General features: G+C 33.6%; 1 protein-coding gene across 4 annotated transcripts in view; it reads right to left on the minus strand.

Moving 5' to 3' along the window:
- LOC128989814 (teneurin-a-like) overlaps positions 1–22,619 on the minus strand; it is an 880,316-nt gene that overhangs the window by 63,943 nt on the left and 793,754 nt on the right. For all 4 annotated transcript variants that reach the window (XM_054411875.1, XM_054411876.1, XM_054411874.1 and 1 more), the window contains one exon: positions 103–353. In XM_054411875.1, the coding sequence (XP_054267850.1) occupies positions 103–353 (251 nt within the window). The remainder of the gene's footprint in view (positions 1–102; positions 354–22,619) is intronic.

Consider the following 22,619-nt stretch of genomic DNA (forward strand, 5'->3'; position numbering starts at 1 on the left):
CCCCCCTGTGGGCGCCCATACAACAGAACACAAAACATCCAGATCAAATAAGATCCTAATGCTCATTAAATAGTTAAGTATACCGACAACAAGTACACTGACCTCCGAAGTAGGCGAGCATAGCGGTGAGGACGACAGACACGAGGATGAGCGCTATACTGCAGCATTTCCATGAGCAGCGGTGGCGACATCGCTTGTCTATGTGGAAGCGAGAGGGAGAGTAAGGTGAGTATTGGGGCGCCGAGCCACTGGGTCGTAGAGGGAACACAGGCATGACGGCAGGAGGTGCTGAAGGAGCTGAGACTAGCACACCTCCACCGGCCGTCGTCGTGGAGGACAGCGTCGAGCCCAACCTGCAAAACAGAGGTTTGGGTTATTAAATGAATTATACCTTAAATGTATGAAGGTACAATTGCAGCATTGTGATACTCGATTCTCCTGTATACCACTGTCAAATACCCCACAATAGATGGTGAGCCAATTAATATTTGGAATTAAACAAACTAGATATAAGTTGGATACGATAGGCTTATTAATAAGGTGATAGCTGTCGATATATAGTGTATGACCAATGTTGTTTCGTGGATACCTGTTATACGAACTGGACAGTGTTCTTTGTATTACAGGTTTTTTGTGTGTACATTAACCGTTTGATGAAAGTGCCACACATCTCATAAGCGAATGCGATGCACTTTCTAAGGAGAGTTGGACTCTTTGAAAACTCTGAGATTAACTCATCCAATTTCTTTGAGATTGTAATGATTTCACTCGATATGGTTAAAGGGTGCATCAGACAATGTTATGCATTGGAGTGGCACAGATAGTCAAAAGGCGGAAGTGTAAAAGGCCCTGGTTATCCGCACAATAAACGCAAATAAAGATCATTTTGGTCATTGAAATAAAAGATAAACATTACTAAATGAATTTTGGGTATGTTGGAAAATAGATTCCGATTGATGGGGGGAAATTTAAGTAGTTCAAGTTTTATTCTCTTCAACAGAAACATAACCTAGTAGAGCACTAATTGTGAGGGATCTAAATCCATAGTGGGGTGCCGCATACGAGTGGATGAAACAATAAAGAAAATTGTGTTACAGCACACTTCTCAAACAAAGTTGGTAAATAAAGTTTCAGCAAATTATTTAAATTAAGTCTTGCTGTATTATGTGCAGTACAATACGAAAGTGGGACAAATTTACTAGATAACCCAACCTCGTCGCCTTAGAGATCTATTGACACAGAAGGTTCAAGTTGTTGCATTTATTTTTATTTGAAAACAACAAATAACGATAATTAATTTATGGTTTGAGGTGAGGGCTGTTATAATCTAAGTATGATTAACTAATTGTATAAACTAGTTTTCGAGCAACAATGAGTAAATTCTCTCCCTTTTTTGCTTCATTTTCAATTAGTGTGAAAGACTAGGAACAAAGGTATGCTTTCAGAAGAAATAATAATGAATAGTTGTTGAGAAAGGTTGCCGTAATAGAATTTAGCCCATTGTTGAAAAAAGCCCTGATTAACATAGCTATTAGAAGAATTTCAAAGACGGCGTTTCTTGCTTTAATCAACTTCACAAGTTTCTCACAATCAGATTTTTACTTAGTAAATGGTTAATTGTTGTATCAAACATGTATTTTGGTCTTTACCAAGTGGGGTATATTATTAAAAGGCATAGTTATTTTAAATAAAGAGTAGTTTCAAGACAAAATCCTCGTTGCAGTGTACAATGGATTACAAAATTATAAAGTGAATTCAACCAAATACTCATATTATCCTGTAATAAGAAATTTACTTGGATTACTGGCTGTTTTAGCACTTTATTTCATATATCAAAATTAATAATTTACTTAAAACCCCTCTAAGATTATATTGCATTTGAACATTTTTTTAGAGTTGATGGCCGTTATTTTAATCATTAAAACATAACTTTTTTAACAATTCATTCCAAATAAAAGTACTGCTAAGGAAATGTTACTTTCTGTCGTTGGTACAATGAACCTTTGAAGCTAAAGAGCTGATACTCTTTTGTGGTCGAAAACAGAACAAAGTAAAACATCATCTGTGAAGAGTACCCAAAGAATGGGCTTTATATACAGTTTGTTAATGGGGGTGGTTTGTTGATGATTATTATGGGTCGTTGGAAAGAATTCCTCTGTGATTGTGTAGGCTAATTTTGATGCTTTATGAAGAATAGTAAAAACAAGAGTTTGGGAACAGATAACGCATCCAATGACGTATTAAATATTTTTCAATGAGTAGTGTAGGTTCCTTAATTTTATCACGTTATCAATTACCAAGTTAATATTCTTCGATATTTTTTAAAATTACGAATATAAAAAATTGACTTTGAATAACGAAACAGACATCCCATTTAAATGGACCAGCTACAACTAAATGCACGGTAATCTAAAAGAGGAGATAGTTGAACAAAAAGCGTTAAAATAAAAGAGCACATAATACTATTTTTGAAGATTCTATTTGTATTTTTGTTTATCCTTCTATGTTAGTTGGAGGGCGCAGAAAAGATAAGATGGTTTACAATAAATTGTCCCTTTAGTTTTGAGACATCATGACTTAAGTTTCCGTACCAGAAGAACATGTTACAACAGCCTACCCTAACAGTAGCACTAATGACCTCTTTTTACTGCAAAACGGACAACAACCTTAAGAATGTTGTGGGGTGTCTACTTTATGTTAGTTTATTTATGGTCAAAGTTAAAACTAAATACAATTACTCCAAACATAATTTATGACATACAATTACTCTAACACTATAACACTAGGCGTGTAGCTCTATTAGAGGTTAGCCTAGCTAGAAGAATCAATCACTTAGTGCCAGAAAAATTTGTTTATAATGATAAGAGGAATTGGTCAATTACCTTTAAATATTCAGTGACGTTTTAAAAAAAATGCGACTGGTATTAAAAAATATAATTTATGACAAAACCAAGCTTAAAATACTTTAGAGACACCCACTTTAATTCTAACCAACAGATCAAATTTCACGTTTGTTTAAATGCAAGCAAAAGACAGCTTTGCACAAAGATTTGCTCATATTAAGTTTAATTAGAGACAACCTAGTTACAAATACAACTCGAGTCTTACCACCGCAATCCCCGGGCCTAATTATACTCCACAGCATCTTGTATTCTCTTTCAACTGTTACTCTACGGGCGAATTGTTAATCGTTTGTATGTTACAGATTTAATTTAATCCTGATTTTTATTTGTAATATAATTACGATAAATTTAAATTTTGATGTAAAGAGAGATGCGATCAAGAAACAATTGTCTAAAATATCTAAATTTTTTCAAAATCATGTCGACTTAGTACTAGTAGTTAGTATAAGCCGAAAGTGAGGATGAAGTAAAATTATTGTGTGACTTTTATTTTAGGGATTTGTAGTACAGAACAATTTTTCTTACCAGAAAGACTACAAGACTCCTTTTTAATTTTTAGATGGATGGATCTACAGCTTAAAGTGGGAACACTAATACAAAAATGATGACCTATACAGGGTGGAAAAAAGTTAATAATAACGATAAAGCATGGTATAAAGTCACTGGTCATAAAACAATTTAAAACATTAATCAGTGAGACGCTACCAAAGAAGCACAATACTTATAGTTCCATGTAAGCTACCTTCTCAGGGGGACGAGTCGGTAGGAGTCAGAAGAAAATCTTGAATGTAAGCACAGGTTGATATTAAAATCAAATCAAGTCTTTATTAGACGAATACAATGCCGCAAATTTGGGCTCAAACGGACAACTGAGTAAAAAATGTCAGCCGTTAAAAGATTTCTTGAATTTGCAATGTAATTTTGTACGCTACCTCCCCAGGATGGTGCCTGCTAGCAGTTCATATCACAATCATACATGTAAAGGTCTTTATTACAAAAATACAATGCCGTATATTTAATATATAAAAAACAACAGAGCAAAAATATTGCAGCCGTTTAAAGACTCAATACAATATTACAAATTCAAACAATCTTTGAGCGGCTGCCATTTTTTCACTCGGTTGCCCGTTTGAGTTTAAGTTTATGGCATTGTATTTTACTAACAAAAACTTTTTATTTGATATGCATATAAACCTACGCTTACATTTAATTCCACTTTGTCTCGAACATAAAAAATGATCTCGAGCCAGCAAAGCCTAATTTTCGACCATAGGTACGAAATATACTGTTACAATCAATTGTATATTCCAGCATTTTTGTGTTGGAAACGTACAAAATTTTTGTATTTGTAAAGTATTGCATTATTAATATTGATTCACCAACACTATCTAAAAAAAAGCGCCCACTTGAGGCCTGTTTAATAAGCTGTGTAAATGTGATTAATTCTAGATTAAACGGCATTTCTTGGGTGACTGCTTACAATTACAACAAAATATCATATTCTTCAAAATTTCCAATTGAGTTTGCTAAGCTCACATTTACAGCTGAGCTTTCACGAAGATTTAATTAAATTCAATAGAGTTTGGAAGGATAAAATGTAATCTCCACTGTGTGAAGCAGCGTATAATTTGCATTTTCCCTTGTTAAAACAAACCTCTTCGAATTAACATCGTAGAAAGAACAATAAAAGATGTGTTTGCGAGATTATTACAGAGTTTAATGAAAGTGGAATTTTCAGGAGTAATTGATGAAGTTCTGCGAATCTAGAACTAAAAAAAAAAATGTAAATTTGAGTTTCGAAGTTGCATTCTAGTTAGAAGTTAATTCCCACTTTTTCTGAGGTTTATAAAATTGAGCAGTGCTTAGTTCATCACACTACACAAATCAATCTTTGATATATTATCAATAACATCCATATTTTTTAAGAATTTGCATGCCTTTTATACGATAAACGTTTTTATTGAGGGCCTAATACAATTGTTGGACCACAAAAAGTTTGATAAAAAAAACTCAATGCTGCATTACTGTCTCAATAATGAAATGGTAAATATAAATTGCATATAATTAGCTATATAATATGTATAATTTATAACAACTCAGCTACTTGGCGTTTTAAGCACTCTTTCAGAGTGATTAAATTATTTCATACTGTTTACAATCGATAATATCCCATATTTAGACCACAATTAATCCCTTCTACATACTGAAAAGTAAACAAGTACATATTAACCAGGGGTTTTATGGTGATACGGTATCGTGGGGTAATATAGCTACTTCAAAAAGTAGAAAATTGAATCCAAACCAGTTTATCAATAATGTAAATTCTCTTGTAAACACAAGCGGTGATCACCGGCGATGGCGTTATCGATGTTATTACCGTTATCACACGCGTGATCGACAGACACGCGCGTGCAGCCGTGTGACGTCACCCCCCCCCTCAACCCCCCCCCCACTATATGAGAGACAACTTCAACCCCCTCTCATGGGAGTGTCCTGTCGCCTTGTGATCGGAAACAATTTAACAGTTAGAGAAAACATTTTCATATTTATGACACTGCTGATGGGAATATCCAATAAGAATGTTTGCGTAACTGATGGAGGGATGCTTGGCTCACTGGGGGACAATATCTCCTTCGCCATCGTGTATTATGCAGCAACAGACAAACATGGTTGATCTTCAATTTCTAGCGCTGTTACTGTTGGATAATATCTCCTTCGCCATCGTGTATTATGCAGCAACGGACGAACATGGTTGATCTTCAATTTCTAGCGCTGTTACTGTTTGATAATATCTCCTTCGCCATCGTGTATTATGCAGCAACAAACAAACATGGTTGATCTTCAATTTCTAGCGCTGTTACTGTTTGATATCTCCTTCGCCATCGTGTATTATGCAGCAACAGACAAACATGGTTGATCTTCAATTTCTAGCGCTGTTACCGTTTGATAATATCTCCTTCGCCATCGTGTACTGTATTATGCAGCAACAGACAAACATGGTTGATCTTCAATTTCTAGCACTGTACCTGTTTAATAATATCTCCTTCGCCGTCTTGTATTATGCAGCAACGTACAAACAGCGTTGATCTTCAATTTCTAGCGCTGTTACTGTTTGATAATATCTCCTTCGCCATTGTGTATTATGCAGCAAAAGACAAACAGGGTTGATCTTCAAATACTAGCGCTACTGTTTGATAATATCTCCTTCGTCGTCGTGTATTATGCAGCAATAGACAAACAGGGTTGATCTTCTATTTCTAGCACTGTACCTGTTTAATAATATCTCCTTCGCCGTCTTGTATTATGCAGCAACGTACAAACAGCGTTGATCTTCAATTTCTAGCGCTGTTACTGTTTGATAATATCTCCTTCGCCATTGTGTATTATGCAGCAAAAGACAAACAGGGTTGATCTTCAAATACTAGCGCTACTGTTTGATAATATCTCCTTCGTCGTCGTGTATTATGCAGCAATAGACAAACAGGGTTGATCTTCTATTTCTAGCACTGTAACTTTTTAATAATATCTCCTTCGACATCTTGTACTATGCAACAACAGACAAACAGTGTTGATTTTCTATCTCTCTAGCACTGTAACTGTTGGATAATATCTCTTTCGCTGTCTTGTATTATGCAGCAACAACCGAACACTGCTGAGTTTCTTTCTCCCTCTCCCCCCCCCCCTTTGCTGTTGTACGATATTTCCTTTATCTTCGTGGTTTATAGGGCATACTGTACAACAATCATTACAAGTAAAATATCAATAACTCATATCGACACAAGTTAGTTACACTTTATGTAGTATTTGTTAGGTTTATTAATTCGAGAAAGGGTTTTGTAAGCTAATTATTGATACAATACAACCAACCCAATCTTGAATCCTTAAACTCAATTTACGAAAATGAAAAAAAAATACTTTTGTAAAATTAGTATAAAATTGTTGTAATACAGCAACAATCCTGTCAATTCTATACAAGAACTTTAAAATAAAACATAAAATATGGAAATTAATATGTTTTTACTTAGCCAAATTCTCCAGTCAAATTACTTACACGAACCTATTTAAAACTGTCTAACCTCTATAAAAATCGAGGTAATAATGGCTGCCATTTAAAACTTCGGAATTAGATTTCAAGGAACACCCCTGGAGTTTATATAATTAAGGTAAGACCACTCGCTATTGTACTTTTCTAATTGTATGTTAATTAGGACATTCGTATTTTCAATAGCAAGATTCCATTACTCCGAACCCTTTTGTTATCCAAAGGCTTTTTCTTTTGCTGAGGGCGCTTCTTTTGTACGGGAGATGATGTTCCAAGTCAAAGGGGGCGGGCAAAGTCGGCAACCCTTCTTATTTACATGCTCCCAAAGCTGCATTGGCTTTTTATTCCATCAAATATTAAAACTTCGACGAGACATCGGAACGTTGTTGACGTTGTTACAATTTCAAAGCTTGTTAATCAAAAGACGACGTATTTAGTAAACATTCAGATGTTTGTTGAGTATCCACATGTGGCCTTGTTAACACAACAATATGTAGAAATAGGGGAATTTTTGTGTTTTTAATTATGTAATATCAACATTGCTACTGGTTTAGGGCGTATAAACATATTGCCTCTAAGATTTAAGTTTAAAAATGTAGTCTAATAGCTTAAGTACCTTATTTCCATAATCCATCCCTTCAACTTGGTTTATCTTACAGCTATCGATAGATGAAAAAAACAATATTTTATGTGCAGCTACTGAAATTTCCTTAATGTATTGAAAACACAAGATTTAAAAATACTCTGACTGTAGCAAACCTGCAGACTAAGCGAATTTCCATTTGCGGCATTTGATTTCATTGTGATTTCAATCTGTTTAATAACACTGAATTATCGAGCGCCGAGGTTTGCTGCTACAGGGAGGGTACTAAAGTCAGTTTTATTTGGTAAAATATTAATAGCTTAGTATAAAATAAATTAATTTGCCAAGTTTGACCAAAATTTACCGATAAACAAGCAAACTATGACAGTTTACTTATTAAGAATAACATGGAAATTTAAAACTTTAAAAAAAAATTCTCCATAACTAATAACAGTAAAAAACACTTCAATATACTAAACTTTTGCTTTTTATGCTCTTCATTATGGTTTAAATAAAAAATAAAAAAAGGTTTGAGGGTCGAAAATGAAAAAAAAAATCCAATTGTTACCCATTAAATCCCGTTCCTATGGTCAGATCTTATGGTTCTCGAACCCAGTTGAATAAACGTAGGTTTACACGTTTGTACCAAATTTGATCGAAATCGGATGATATTTGCTCGAGTTATCATTCTAACGGATACAGACCTCTGGGGACATCAAAATAAAAAAAAGTAAACCGGTCTCGGGTCCATGTCTTACCATGAGACCTACGGTAATAGCGTATTCCTGGTATGGGAATTTCGCCAAAGGAACCCTATGTATGTAATAAAATGCTATAGGATAACTGTATTCTTAACTAGCAGGATAGATACAATTTCAATATACACGTTTATCAAAGATCCCGAATGTTGGTCTCTAAAAGTCTTCTGACCCGCTATACACTTTAAATAAGTAAGCTAGATAGCTGAAATTAACGAGCTGCATGACACATACAAACACCCCCTTTAGTTAAACCCCCTCCCCCATGGGACGATAGCCTTGATTAGGTCGCAGTATCTGACGCCTAGAAGATGATTTCATATCCATTCCCCTCTGATCGTCGATATCCCTGACAACCGTAGCATTGTGTTCCACAGCGGTACATAGAAAAACAATATCCCATAATCTTTTGTTCCTAAGCTATATAATACATTGATACGCAATACACCGTGGTTACAATATCTCACAGCGATACACTGATTCCAATGACTATGACTTATTAGATAGATTTTTAGAAAGTCAGCTATACGAGAAAATGAGCAAAGAAAACATTGTACGGCGCGGGAATAATAACTACGTAGTTTCTGCCCTGTCTGTCTATATCGCAGCACTAGACCTAACTTATGGGTGTTTAATTTTCAAGGTATAGTAGTTTACGCAACGATTGCGTATAGATAGTGTTAACGACACGAGTAGAAAATTTAAGGTACGAGCCTTGGCGAGTGCCTTGACTCGTGTCGTTAACACTATTTACGCGAGTTGCGTACACTGCTTTACCTACGACGGTGTTTTAATTACTAAAAATCACTACTCATAACTTCTAAAAGAGGTTATGTTTTCGTTTATAACCTCTCATTGCCACTGACAGTGATGCAAGGAATCAAACACTAATTCACTAATTGCACCAATCAACAATAAAATTGGCCTGAACAGCTGATTAGTTGAATTTGAAATCATTACAATTTTACTTCTCCTCTCTCAATCCTTGAACCTCATTGGTCCGTTACCCGTGTTATGAGTAAAACTATGCTGATATGAAAGTAAACAATGCTGTTATGAGATACTTTTAAATTCTAAGAACTGTACTGAAACGGCTACTTTAAAAAACGGTCGTAGGTAAAAATATTATATTGTCTGTGGTACTGTACTCATTATTGCATGCCCTTCGCCGCTTGGATCGCTGCTAACCTAATCAACAGACTAACGATTGGTCATACGTCTATAGTGTAGTTTATAATACATGCTAAAACACAATATGCCACAGCCTTGTGTTACACTGATACACAATATTCTGCAGACGTGTATTATGCAGGAACAGCGCCGGGCGTTGTAGGATTGCTATAGTGTAGTTTATAATACATGCTAAAACACAATATGCCACAGCCTTGTGTTACACTGATACACAATATTCTGCAGACGTGTATTATGCAGGAACAGCGCCGGGCGTTGTAGGATTGCTATAGTGTAGTTTATAATACATGCTAAAACACAATATGCCATAGTCTTGTGTTACACTGATACACAATATTCTGCAGACGTGTATTATGCAGGAACAGCGCCGGGCGTTGTAGGATTGCCCGCCAACAGTTTATAGCCCCATTATACTCACTCGATGCCCGTCTTGGGACCACGGCTGAAAACAATGTATCCGAGAATTGTGCGTCTTATGCATTAATAACTTCCTGTACTGGTTATAAATTTGATTTATATTCGCTGTGAACGAGATAACGGTTTCGAATCTCGAGTAGCTGCGATTCAGATTCATTTTGCTGACTACAAATAGATCTACATAATATATTAAACTGAACGTGTGTAGTATTGACGTTGGCATGTATTAACCGGTCTGCACATTGAATACTAGAGATACGTCCTGTGAAAGGTGCAAGCAGACTTATTATCCTTTCGTAAATTCTGAAGCTCGTTAAGGTACGATACATATCATGTAACGATTAAGTGTTTGTATGTTGAGTAAACGTTTTTCCATTATTTTAGAGAACAAACAGTATGTTAGAACTATATAGTTTTAGCGAATTTCCCTATAGGGAAGTAGCTATTACCGTAGGTGGCATGGTAAGACCTAGGCCCGGGACCGATTTACTTTTTCATTTTGATGTCCCCAGAGGCCAAAAACACCATTCGTTAAATTTTTTATATATGTATATATATATTTGTCCGTGAACGCGATAACTTGAGTAATTTTTGTCCGATTTTTATGAAATTTGGTTTAAAGGTGTAAGGCAGGATAAACTTGAATGAGTTCGCGAACCAGCATGATCGGACCATGGGAACGGGGTTTTACGGGGTGTTTTATGGGGTAAAAATTGGGTTTTCTCATTTTTGACCCTCAAAACACAAAATTTCCCAATTTCTCTCTAGACCTTTTTAAAGAGCTTAAAAAACAAATAATTTAGTATGCAAAAGTGTTTTTGAACGTTTATTGGTAACGGAGAAAATTCTAAAAATTTAAAAGTCCTATGTTATTCTTATGGAGAATATTGTAAAATGTTGTAGTTTGCTTGTAAATGGATATATTTTGATCAAACTTGGCAATTTTATTTATTTTATACTAAGCTATTAATATTTTACTAAAAAACGCACTTTGTTAGTTCTCTTGTAGCAGCAAACCTAGGAACTCGTTAATCCTAATGTTATTGAAATAGATTTAATTGAAAATCATTTCAGACAAATGGAAATTCGCTTAGTCGGCAGGTTTGCTGCGGCAGGGGTATTTTGTTCGAAACATTGATACAATATTTCAATTATCTATGTGGTAGAATTTACTCACGTGTTTGTTGCCATAAAATATACTATTCTACTATCTTGTGAGCAATAAGAATAATAAACCTGTTATTGTACTCTTTGAGAACGTACTACTTTGGTGTCCAAGTTTTTATTTGATCAAAGAACACTTTTGATACTTAAATGTGATAGAATCATATTAAACACTTTCTTAAAAAAATTATACAATATTTTTAGTCTAATTAAGGTAGATTATTAATGTATACCACTACAACCCGCTTCCCTTTGATCAGGGTTGACTTTCGCTTTGTCGAACAACATTTAACTGAAGGGAAGCCAAGCAGTAGCAACCCTCCTATTTACACTCGACGATGAGATAACAGGCTTCTTATGCCATTTAAACATTAACATTTCACCCGATCTGACAAGCTAATTAAAACCTTGAAAACAAACTTCACAATTAACGACATTATCTAAGTTCAAGCCTCTTGAAAAGTCAACGCCGGTGATAGAGTGTTATTTATTCTTCGAAATAATAGACCTATTTTGAAGTTTACACGACAAAGAGCAGCGTTTAAATATTAGTAAACATATTATTGTGTTTTATTCATCTGTTGTCAAATGTTGTGCATACGTTCTAGGAATTCTCAGGTAAGAACATGCTTAACTATATAAAGTAGCTATGTAGTCCGTTATTAACTCAAAGACAATGCAAATGACGAGTTTGTCGTACAATAAGCTATTACATTTCTATTTCCCGCTTGTTTTTGAATAGTATATCTTCCTCCTTGTTTAATGTGATAGTTATTGCACAAGAAAACGAACGTAGGTCTACCTTGTAATAAAATAAAAGTCTCTCGAAGAAATGAACAGGTACTAAAGGCTTTATAAGGTACTTTACTTTAGGTCCTACACTCATTCGGTTGAAAATATTGATCGATATATCGATTAATCAATTGTTTCATTCGATATATCGTTTGGTTAGTTAGGTAAGGTTAACCTAACCTAACTAACCAAACGATATATCGAATGAAACAATCGAATAATCGATATTTTCATTCGAATGAGTGTGGGACCTAAAGTAAAGTGCAGCCGTACTAAAACTACACGATACTTATTACTTCATTGTCAGTGGGTCGATTACACTTTTCAAATATACATCTTTAACATGAAAATGCAATGTGTAAACCATGAAGCGTCATTAAAAAAACCTATATTTGACGCAAGTAAATATATAAAATTAAATTCCCATTACCCACTTGAACGCAGCCTCCTGTTGCACTCTTCTGTCCGTGACATGTTAGTGAGTTTGTCACATCCTTCTGATCAAAGCCCAGGTCCGTGGAGGACACGCCGGACACGCCCAAGAAGTCAGTCTCTCGACACAAGAGTAGCCCCTCGCCCCACGCAGACGACTGTTTCTGACGTTGTGGCAATATTGGGATTGTCGTTTACGTTGTGCTGCTAAACGATATAATTGCAACTTATGGATTTGCAGTGAATTGATTTCTGAATAGTGTTCGTTTTTATTCACTTACTTGTGCCATATCTACCAGATATCACAGGGTAGAAACGATTTGACATTTTTTAGGGTTTGTGATTGTTTTCACAAAATTGCAATTGGCGTTTAATAAAAAAAATATTTAATTGGAACAATTTATTTTATAGTAGAGTTACAGTACATTTCCACATGGATTTAATTATCTCCAGAGGAGTGATCACTTTACAGACGAGCGTTTTTAAGAATAACAACTTCACGTACTTTACAGAATTTACAATCTGATGAGTAAGGATTACACAGAAGATTACAGATTTTACAAGTGTATCTGATGAGTAACGATTACACAGGAGTTTACAGATTTCATATATTCGCGTTTCTGATACATTACAATTACACAGAACATACAAACTTAACAGCTGAGTGTTTCCGACGAGTATCTTACAGAACTTTCAAACGAGTGTTTCTGAAGCTTTTACATAATTGGAATTGTCGTTTTCATTGTGCAGATGAACGATGTAACTGAAACTAATGGGTTTTGCAGTGGAGTGACAGAAAATCGATCTTCGCTTAGATTCAATTTTCATTCATTTGAGACTTTTTGAGCAGTTGTCATTAAATAAAGAAAAATATTTTGGTCTGAGTTTGCTTGCTAACTAATGGATCCTATGAAATAAACGATGTTTTAAATATCACTACCATTACTATACAATGACTAATTACAATAACTGTGTTGACTATTAATAAAACTCTGTATTTAAAAACATATAATAAAATGTATAATGAGAGATGGTTTTTTTTCTAACTAAACTAAGTTTATAAAGCATTTGCGTTAGTACTTAGCAAATTTAAGAAGAAAGCAAGTTTTAAAACATTTTGTGGAGATATTTCGTTAAACAATATTATGAGCAAAACAGTTAAAGAGCACACTTAATATTAGTTCATGTAAATGTCTGTATTCATATACCCACATAGTTTATATTTGGTAAAAGTTAATAAACTGGTTTGAAGTACTATAAACGAAGAACCAACACACTACTAACGCAGCTTTATAAGTTTAAGCCCAAGAGGAGAGGAACAATTGGGTTAACCTTTTACTTGGATTTTCCGGACAAAGAAGTTGACTTAAACGAGATAAGAAAGGACCTTAGTAGGCTGGAACACTATCTGCGTTAATAGAAACAGTTTCTAACAAACAGATTCAACTAGTAGATTTCGACTGAATGTTCAATGATTAAAAATCTTTTTATGGCTCGATATTTAAATGACCATTTTCTAATTCTTAGAAAAAAGATCACAAAGACCTTTACATAAAAAAGTTTGAAGAACTAAATAAAAAAATATAGAAGGAGTGCACATAAACGTATTCTTAAACCAATATGAAATCCAATACTGTAATTATAAAAAAAATAATGGAATCTAAGCACTAAGTAAAACCCTGGCAAAACATTCTGCTGAGAAAAAATCCGGGAGCGTTAATAGATGAGAGATCTAAAAGGGTTGTTTATTGTTGAGGTCCAGCCGCTAATGTGAGTTTCTAAAGTAACATAAAAGCATTTTGAAATTGATCCCACGCTCCATTAGGCTGTAGTTTTATGAAAAGCTAAAGTAGGTTTTTATAGACATAACCTTAAGGGGTCGGTGGCTTACCAACCTCTACACTGTCCTTGGTTTATTCATTATCTCATGTTACATAAATGCAAAAGTACTACCTGAATATAGATAATTCTACCAAGATTTTATACATAGCACTAAACAATAGTAGAAAAATCCATATCTTTAATCAAATATTTACTTAGGAAAATTCTTAAACAATTGCTATATGAGTGGAAGCTAGTGCTGAAACTTGTTGGCATTTATTGGAAAATATATTATCCAACAATAACAGTAGCAAACCGAGAAAGATCAGCCCTGTAAGGATCTTGCTGTATAACTTATTCATATTCTAGGGGAGACTGCTAACCGTATCAGTGCTAAAGAGAAATACAAAATCGACGTTGTTTGGCTTATCCCTCAGAATAGAAAAGTGTGATATACTCCAATAGTATAAAAGCGAGAGAAATAAAAGGTTGTTGGTAGGATATTGTTTGTTGCTGCACAATATACTACACTGAAGGAGATATTAACAAACAGTTACAGTGCTAGAAATTGAAGATCAACCATGTTTGTCTGTTGCTGCATAATACACGATGGCGAAGGAGATATTGTCCCCCAGTGAGCCAAGCATCCCTCCATCAGTTACGCAAACATTCTTATTGGATATTCCCATCAGCAGTGTCATAAATATGAAAATGTGTTCTCTAACTGTTAAATTGTTTCCGATCACAAGGCGACAGGACACTCCCATGAGAGGGGGTTGAAGTTGTCTCTCTTATAGGGGGGGGGGGTGAGGGGGGGTGACGTGAAACGGCTGCACGCGTGTGTTGGTCGATCACGCGTGTGATAACGGTAATAACATCGATAACGGCATTGCCGGTGATCACTGCATGTGTTTACAAGAGAATTTACATTATTGACAACCTACTTGTAGAGATGGGAGGGTAGGTAAACGATTATAGCTTGACATAAACCCATTTATTGAGAAAAACAATTATTTTAATGCAAAAAGGCACGATGGGGTTCTTGATGCTTTCACTTGTAGAGATAGTTTTTGAAATAACACGCGGCTGAGTATCAGTGGTCCTATAAATTATAATATTGATAATATTGAATAAATTAAGAAAACAAATAGTGTAACCGGTTTTACGACAGGTATAGGATACATTTTGTTCGATACCTGTCTGTAATCTCTAAACCAACATAACGAAATAAATACCTACAACTTCGATAGTGAAACGTTTCTAAAACGTGTTGATAGAAGGCGAAAATCAATTAAAACAGTTTAAATAAACTCAGAATAATCATTTAGATCGATGGGTTCCTAAATGTACTTCGGCAAAGCCTACTAAATACTCCTTTACTGCTTTTCTACAATGCTAATCTGGTCAGGTTTGTTTGAACGAGAAGAGAAAATGTAAATTATATTCTGACTTGCACAATAAAGATTACATTTAATCCTTTGCGAGCCCTATTAAATTTAATTAAACTCACAAATCCAACGGCTCAAGCCCTAAGGTGAGCCTGGCCTTAGCTGGTAAAGTTTGCTCCTATAATTGCTTGGGCCTTTAACTACAAAATGGTTCATTGTTTTGGTTTTTAACTGTGACAAATTGTATTAAATTCCTAAATAAGTGAAAATAACAATAGTTTTTTCATTAGATGTTGTTCTGGGTATAGGTTCCATTTTATCCATTTCCAATTTATCCATTTCCAGAATATATGTTATTCGGGTCTAAATGTAAATATTGTTCTTATTTATATTTTATCTGATTAATACATTTTATGAAATATAACTTGTGTACGACTATGTCTGGACTTTTATTTTCAATAATCTGTTATCGATTATTTATTGACTCTTATATAAAAAGGCATTAATTTTCTATTTACAAATGATATCTAGGTAAAGAATATTAAGGTTAAGGTATTTAAACACATCTCATAAGTCACCTATGATAATAGAAACTATATTGCCACGTAAAGGGCAGACGTTTTTGAACATTTCAAAATATTCTCTCAACGACACAATGATTTTTTAAGCAGTTCGAATAAATTGTAAATCACGATTTATTTCAATATTAAAATTCGAAATAGAATGGAACCAGCGAAAACCATATCAAAATTTGAAAAAAATTAGTAAAAAAAAAAAAAAACACAAAGAGACACAAGAATGAATACATTTCCAGGTCAGATGATTACAATTATGAGCGCAAGTCCGCACTTCCATATGGGTTAATTGGCGAGCAGGGGCTGCTCAGTGGGGCAAAGTCTTTTTAATGACCTGAGGAAGTGTTAGGGGCAACTAGGTTGAAAACTAGGAGGAAACGTGAGAAACTTGCATAATCTGGCTGCAGAGCACCTGAGAAATATTTTAGTTCTACCTAATGTTAATAAGGTTTATAACTTTATTTACTAACACAATGTATTACAAAATGAGCATTTTGTAATACGTAATCTAAAACTGATGTAAAATAATCATTATAAATGAAAATAATATCCTTGACTTAACTTTATATTTATATGTGTATTATACAACTTTGGATTTCATAAGATTTTTTGTAAATGAACAATCTTATTGATGATATTAAGACTATTACATACTTTCTTATTAGTTTGTTAAATGTTATATCTGACGTAGTTTCTGCAACAATGAACAAAAAACACACGTTTTGTAGTATAATATATAAATATTCCAAATAATAATCTCGCTTGAAAAATAATTAAACAATCCGTTGGCTGAAAGACTTTAGAGTAACCCAATTAAGAAATTAATTCATACTTTAGAATAATAATTAGGTACACAAAAGTTCATTTAAATCTTAGTAAAGGAAATAGTAGTATACAAAACTTCTACACTTAAACATCAAAACTTACACCTGTGTTACCTAAACAATGCTATTGACAACAAGAATTGTTTAAAAGAGTTAGAGGCTTCGTTGAGAAAAAGTCCAAGCATCAATACTTGCAACACTGGAAGATCAGTCACTAAGGGGTCGTTGTTGGTATTTAATTCTCTCTCATTTCTTTGCTTCATCCCTAGGTCATAAAAAGGACCCTAATTCCTTCCGAAGCACATTTACGACAGTTCGTGCCCACGTTTGATTGTTTTGTCCTCTCTTTCCCCTCATTGATTTCAAGGATAGAGAACTTATTGATTCCCCAAGCAGAACTTTCAAACAAATCAGAATAGAAAACGGATCAACTGTGTTAAATACTGTTAATGATTATAAATTTTCAATTGTTTGTACAAATAAGAGAGCAGTAGGGAGTGAAATAGATTAAGTAATAAAGGTTAATTTTCTAAAAACGTTAAGTAAAACTTTAATTTAAAAAAGTTACCAGCGTGTTTAAAAAAAATACACTTACAATAACTAAGAATAAAATACACCATAGCCTGACTTTTATGATTAACTCTTGAAATATGATTTGTGATTTCTTATTACATCATACCAGAGTTTTGGGACGTTCAATAACTTAAATAAAAAATGTGTTGGAATCTCAAAAGTTGTCTCGGATAAAAGAAATACTAGAAACACTTAAAAGTTCTTATAATATTGAATGTTAAGTATGGAGTAAACTTTAATTTAAAAAAGTTACCAGCGTGTTTAAAAAAATACACTTACAATAACTAAGAATAAAATACACCATAGCCTGACTTTTATGATTAACTCTTGAAATATGATTTGTGATTTCTTATTACATCATACCAGAGTTTTGGGACGTTCAATAACTTAAATAAAAAATGTGTTGGAATCTCAAAAGTTGTCTCGGATAAAAGAAATACTAGAAACACTTAAAAGTTCTTATAATATTGAATGTTAAGTATGGAGTAGAATTATAAGTACTTTTGAAAACATAATTTTATTGATTAGTGAGAATAAATAACAAGGTGGGTGGTAAATAAGATTAGAATTAAATATTTAGAACTAAATCCACGCACTTCATTTTATGAAGTTTTCGGTTTTTTGAAAAATCCCCCATATAGGAGGGGATAAACTATTACCGTAGCACATGGTAAGACCTGGACTCGGGACTGATGTACTTTTTCGCATTGAGGTTCTCAGAAGCCAAAAACACAATCCGTTCAAAATAGTTTATAGGTATATAGTATGTGTGTGTCTGTTAGCACGATACCTCGAGCCAAAATGATCCGACTTTGTTGAAATTTTATATAAATGTGTAAACCCTCATTTATTTGAACGGGATCGCGAACCAGCAGGTGGGAACAGGATTTATAGGGGTTTTATGGAATAAAAATGGGTCTTTCCAATTTTTGACCATAAAAATATTATATTTTTGCATAGTTTCTTAACCATTTTGTAGAGAAAAACAAATAATTGTTTAGCGAGTTGAAGCATTTCCATGCGCTTAATGGTTAAGGAGATAATTCCAAAAACCAATAAATTAAAAATTCCCATATTATTTTTTATAAAATTAAGTAGTGAAAAGTTGTAGTTTACTTGTGTATGAACAATCTTTTGATCAAATTTGGAAAATTTATTTATTTTATACCATACTTACCTTTAACTATAAAAAAACACTTAATTACTTTCCCTGTATTAGCAAACTTAACTAGGTACTCGTTAAACTAATGTTATTTAAATAGGGAATAAATATGACATTTTTCAGGAGATCTTTTAGTAAAAATCTATTCAGACGTATGGAAGTTTGCTTAGTATGCATGTTTGCTGCACTGGGGGTATTCTGTAAAGACTCTGTTTCTCATAAACTTTAGCGTAACCCCAATTTCATTTAGCTCTTTAATAAGTACTGAATTCACTCACTCACTATTTCTTTAATAATATTAGGAAATAAGTCAAATATGTTCAAACTGCTGTCTAGTGTATTTTGCTGTAGAGTTTCACATAACTGCAGAAAATGCTGAATAATATCAAGAATACGTACAACAGGAGGAGAATCAATCCAGTTTAGATGTCAGGTTCAATCTCAGGTAATGGGGTGGAGTTGGAGAGAGTGCGTGCGTAAGTATAGGGTGGGGCTGTAGTCATGGGGATTAAAAAGAAGGGAACATTTTGGTAAAAAAATATTTCATAAGATTGACATTTATATTTCGGTGCGGAAACTAGTTTTTAAATATGATTTAAATTCCTAAAGCAGGTATTAATAAAGTTGTCCAAATTTATTGGTAAATTGAAGGCTATAATATCACTTTGAAGTAAACCAATAGCTATTAAATCAAGACCGTAACTGAATCTTATATCAATAGACATGGTTTAGCCCCTGAGCTGACTAGATGACTAATATAATATATATAAATACCTCGTCACAGCTCTGAAGTTGCTGTATATTACAGCTGTTTCGGCATCAAAATGCCATCATCAGATACACATATCCACCTAAATTGTGTGTACAGATTAACGACGCCAATTTAGGTGGATATGTGTATCTGATGATGGCATTTTGATGCCGAAACAGCTGTAATATACAGCAACTTCAGAGCTGTGACGAGGTATTTATATATATTATATGAATCTTATAGTGTGAACTTTTGTAAATTAAATTCTTAATCATGCTCGAAAGCAGCGATCAGAAACTGAAATGTAGCATCTAACTTGGACTTCATAAATTTTCTTAAAATACTACGTTTGTCAGCCTCTATAAACATCGTAATTGTAATCCTCTTTCAAGTAGTCATTAATCCCTCTCTCTGTTTCTCCTTTTGTTCAAATAATCTCTTTGCCGCGTGTTCTGTTCCCCTGCACGGATGAGGTGGTGTGGTACCTCTGATAGGGAACCGAGTAAGGGATTATTCCAGTGGAAATTTGTTTTGTGGATTTGTCGTCATGAAAAAAACTGAGGGAATATTTAGAAAGGGGTTTAAAACCGATATGTCATTGCAGTGCCTCGTTATCGTTACAGCCTGAAGTAATGGACTGAATAAATTTTCAAAGTGCTTCATAGAGTTATATCTAAACATTTTTTTAATAACAGAAAACTTACATTTTAATCCAATTGAGGACATTTATTTCTTAGTTTGGAGTAATGAAGTACTTAAAAGTGACTCAAGTAGTACATGACTACACGTTGGAAATACTGTAATTTATTTATCTTTGAAAAAAAAAAACTGCTTTAGCAGAAACATAAAAGATAAATAATATAAAAATAATTGAGATATTACAGGTTGTAGTATGGACATCAAAGTAATCTATTACAAATGGCGTATGAAATTTCTTAATCAATAATTCAACGTTTTATAAGTACCCAGATAATCCTAATACTGTGTAATAGCACACATAGTGGTTGTGGTGTAGCATTTTATTTCTTCCCTTGAAACACATGTCCCTTCAGAATCCCCCATCCTGCAATATAAAACCGCGTCCAATGAAGGGTAAAAGAGAAATCCAAAACCATTTGTAAACCAAATGTAGTTGGACAAATATATGTTTTATATCGTGTGTCCGTCAAACTGAAGATGTTCTTTGTAAAACTGACAGCTGCTGTATTCAAGAGGGCTCAGACAACTAGGTAGACACATAGACAGACAGGTCAACAGAGGGAAGGGGGATGATTGAAGAGGGATGCGTACAACGACAAGGAATATGCGTTTTGTGATTGGTATTAATCTAACTAAAAGCACCTCTATCTAAGTACTTGCACCTAAGTTATAGCTTCTACCAAAAGCAATTTGGAGGTTAATGTAGAACGACGGTTCAATAGTTTTGTGTTCTTTAAATAGTAAACAATTATTATGGCTTTTTTTTGGGGGGGGGGTCTATTAAATAAGTTGAGTTACATATTGTGATAGGGTTACGAACCACTAGGGTTTGGGTCCACACAACTTACAGCTGGTAGGCTACCGCACTCTAAAACGTTTTCAACTAAATATTGGGAAGAATACTGCAGCAAAACAGCCGTTTTTAATGCATGCGTTGCGGGGCTAAAGTAGTTGTTTTACTCTCTAGGGAGTAAAAATCAGCTGTTGTAAACAGTTGTAAATTTCGATTGTGACAATCGTATCGATAGAAATTATTTATCAATTGATTCATTATTAGGCAATAATGAATTGTTGTCGATCGCTCGACATATCGATCGTATAATGTACAATCGTAATAGACGAAATGATTGAATCAATTACTAAACAGCTGCTTATTTGCATTAGCAGAATTGAAAACCAGTTGGAAGTCGATTTGAGAGTTTATCTTTACATAAAACTTATTTCGTTTTCAAGCTTAGTTTGTTATAATAATGATGTAATATGACGAAAAATATAGTTCACCACACGGGCAAAAAGTTACTTTTTAACCCTCGCTCATTTTCCGATTTTGGCTTCGCCTCGATCGTAAAACTTGACCTCGGGTCTAAAAGAGTCATTTTAGGCCCTAGCGATTAAATATAATATTAAACTTATTTAGAGGGTACAATTTTACAGTGTTCAAATTTTACTATCCATTTATATTATGTTTACTAGTTATATGTTAACTTACTAACCATACATTTAATTAATTGTATGTTTACTAGTACTGTATTATGTTTTATCTATCTAGTGACCTTGAAGATATACCTTACACTAAATGTAGTATTAAAAAGGGAAAACCTCTAGACTAAATTGTTAAAATTATTTGTACTGCAAATCAAACTATGTCAAATAACTACTTATGATAAACACACATTTCATTTTTGAGCAATAGGTTAAAGGGATACTCAGAAAAATCTGATCATATAAAAGCCAAGTTGAAATATAAACTTATAGGATGACTTACGAGCGATGGGGACCGTCCACTGACCTGAAAACAAACAAACAATAATTCAGTTGAAAAAATATAACGGATTTTCTTTTGTAATACAATTACGTTATAAAGGCAATATAATAATAATTTTACAACAATTCTGTTTTTAATTAGTATGTTTAATACAATTACATGTTTATTTGTCATTAATTTCTAAACGAATTAACAAACACATAAGTTGCTCTTAGTTGGGTTTAAATGATTGAGAACATGTTATACAATGTAACAGTTGTACAATCATTAATTTTTATGCATCATCGAAAATAATTTAAACTTACAATATCAATTAAGGTTAACAATATTTTTTTCAATATATTCATTTAATTATAACAAATTATATAGAAACATTTGTTTTTATTCAAATAAAAATCATCTTTCAACTTTTAATAAGATGTAGGCTACATAGTTTCCAATTAGTACAGTACAATGTAATACAATTAATTGAAGAAATAAATAGAAATATGTAAACAGCTTCAACTAAATAGTATGGTTTGTATAGCCTACTCTATGAAATAGAATACATTCGAATTTGAGGGGGTTAAAAGATAGGACTTCTTACACTGAATGTGAATATCCGCATTAAAATACACAAATCGCCAATAGTATTTAGTTATGTAGAAACGTCGAACCCCATTGGTGAAAAGCCCAGTTAAGATAAAAGCCCACCTATCCATAGCACAAAATGAACAGAACCCATAGAAAACAAAAGTATTCCTTATTATAAATACATTTATGTTAAAAGCCATACGGTA

The sequence above is a fragment of the Macrosteles quadrilineatus genome, unplaced genomic scaffold (genome assembly GCF_028750875.1).
Source record: "Macrosteles quadrilineatus isolate MER2022 unplaced genomic scaffold, UCM_ALF_1.0 Scaffold_3__2_contigs__length_128488019, whole genome shotgun sequence".
NCBI lineage: Eukaryota > Metazoa > Arthropoda > Insecta > Hemiptera > Cicadellidae > Macrosteles > Macrosteles quadrilineatus.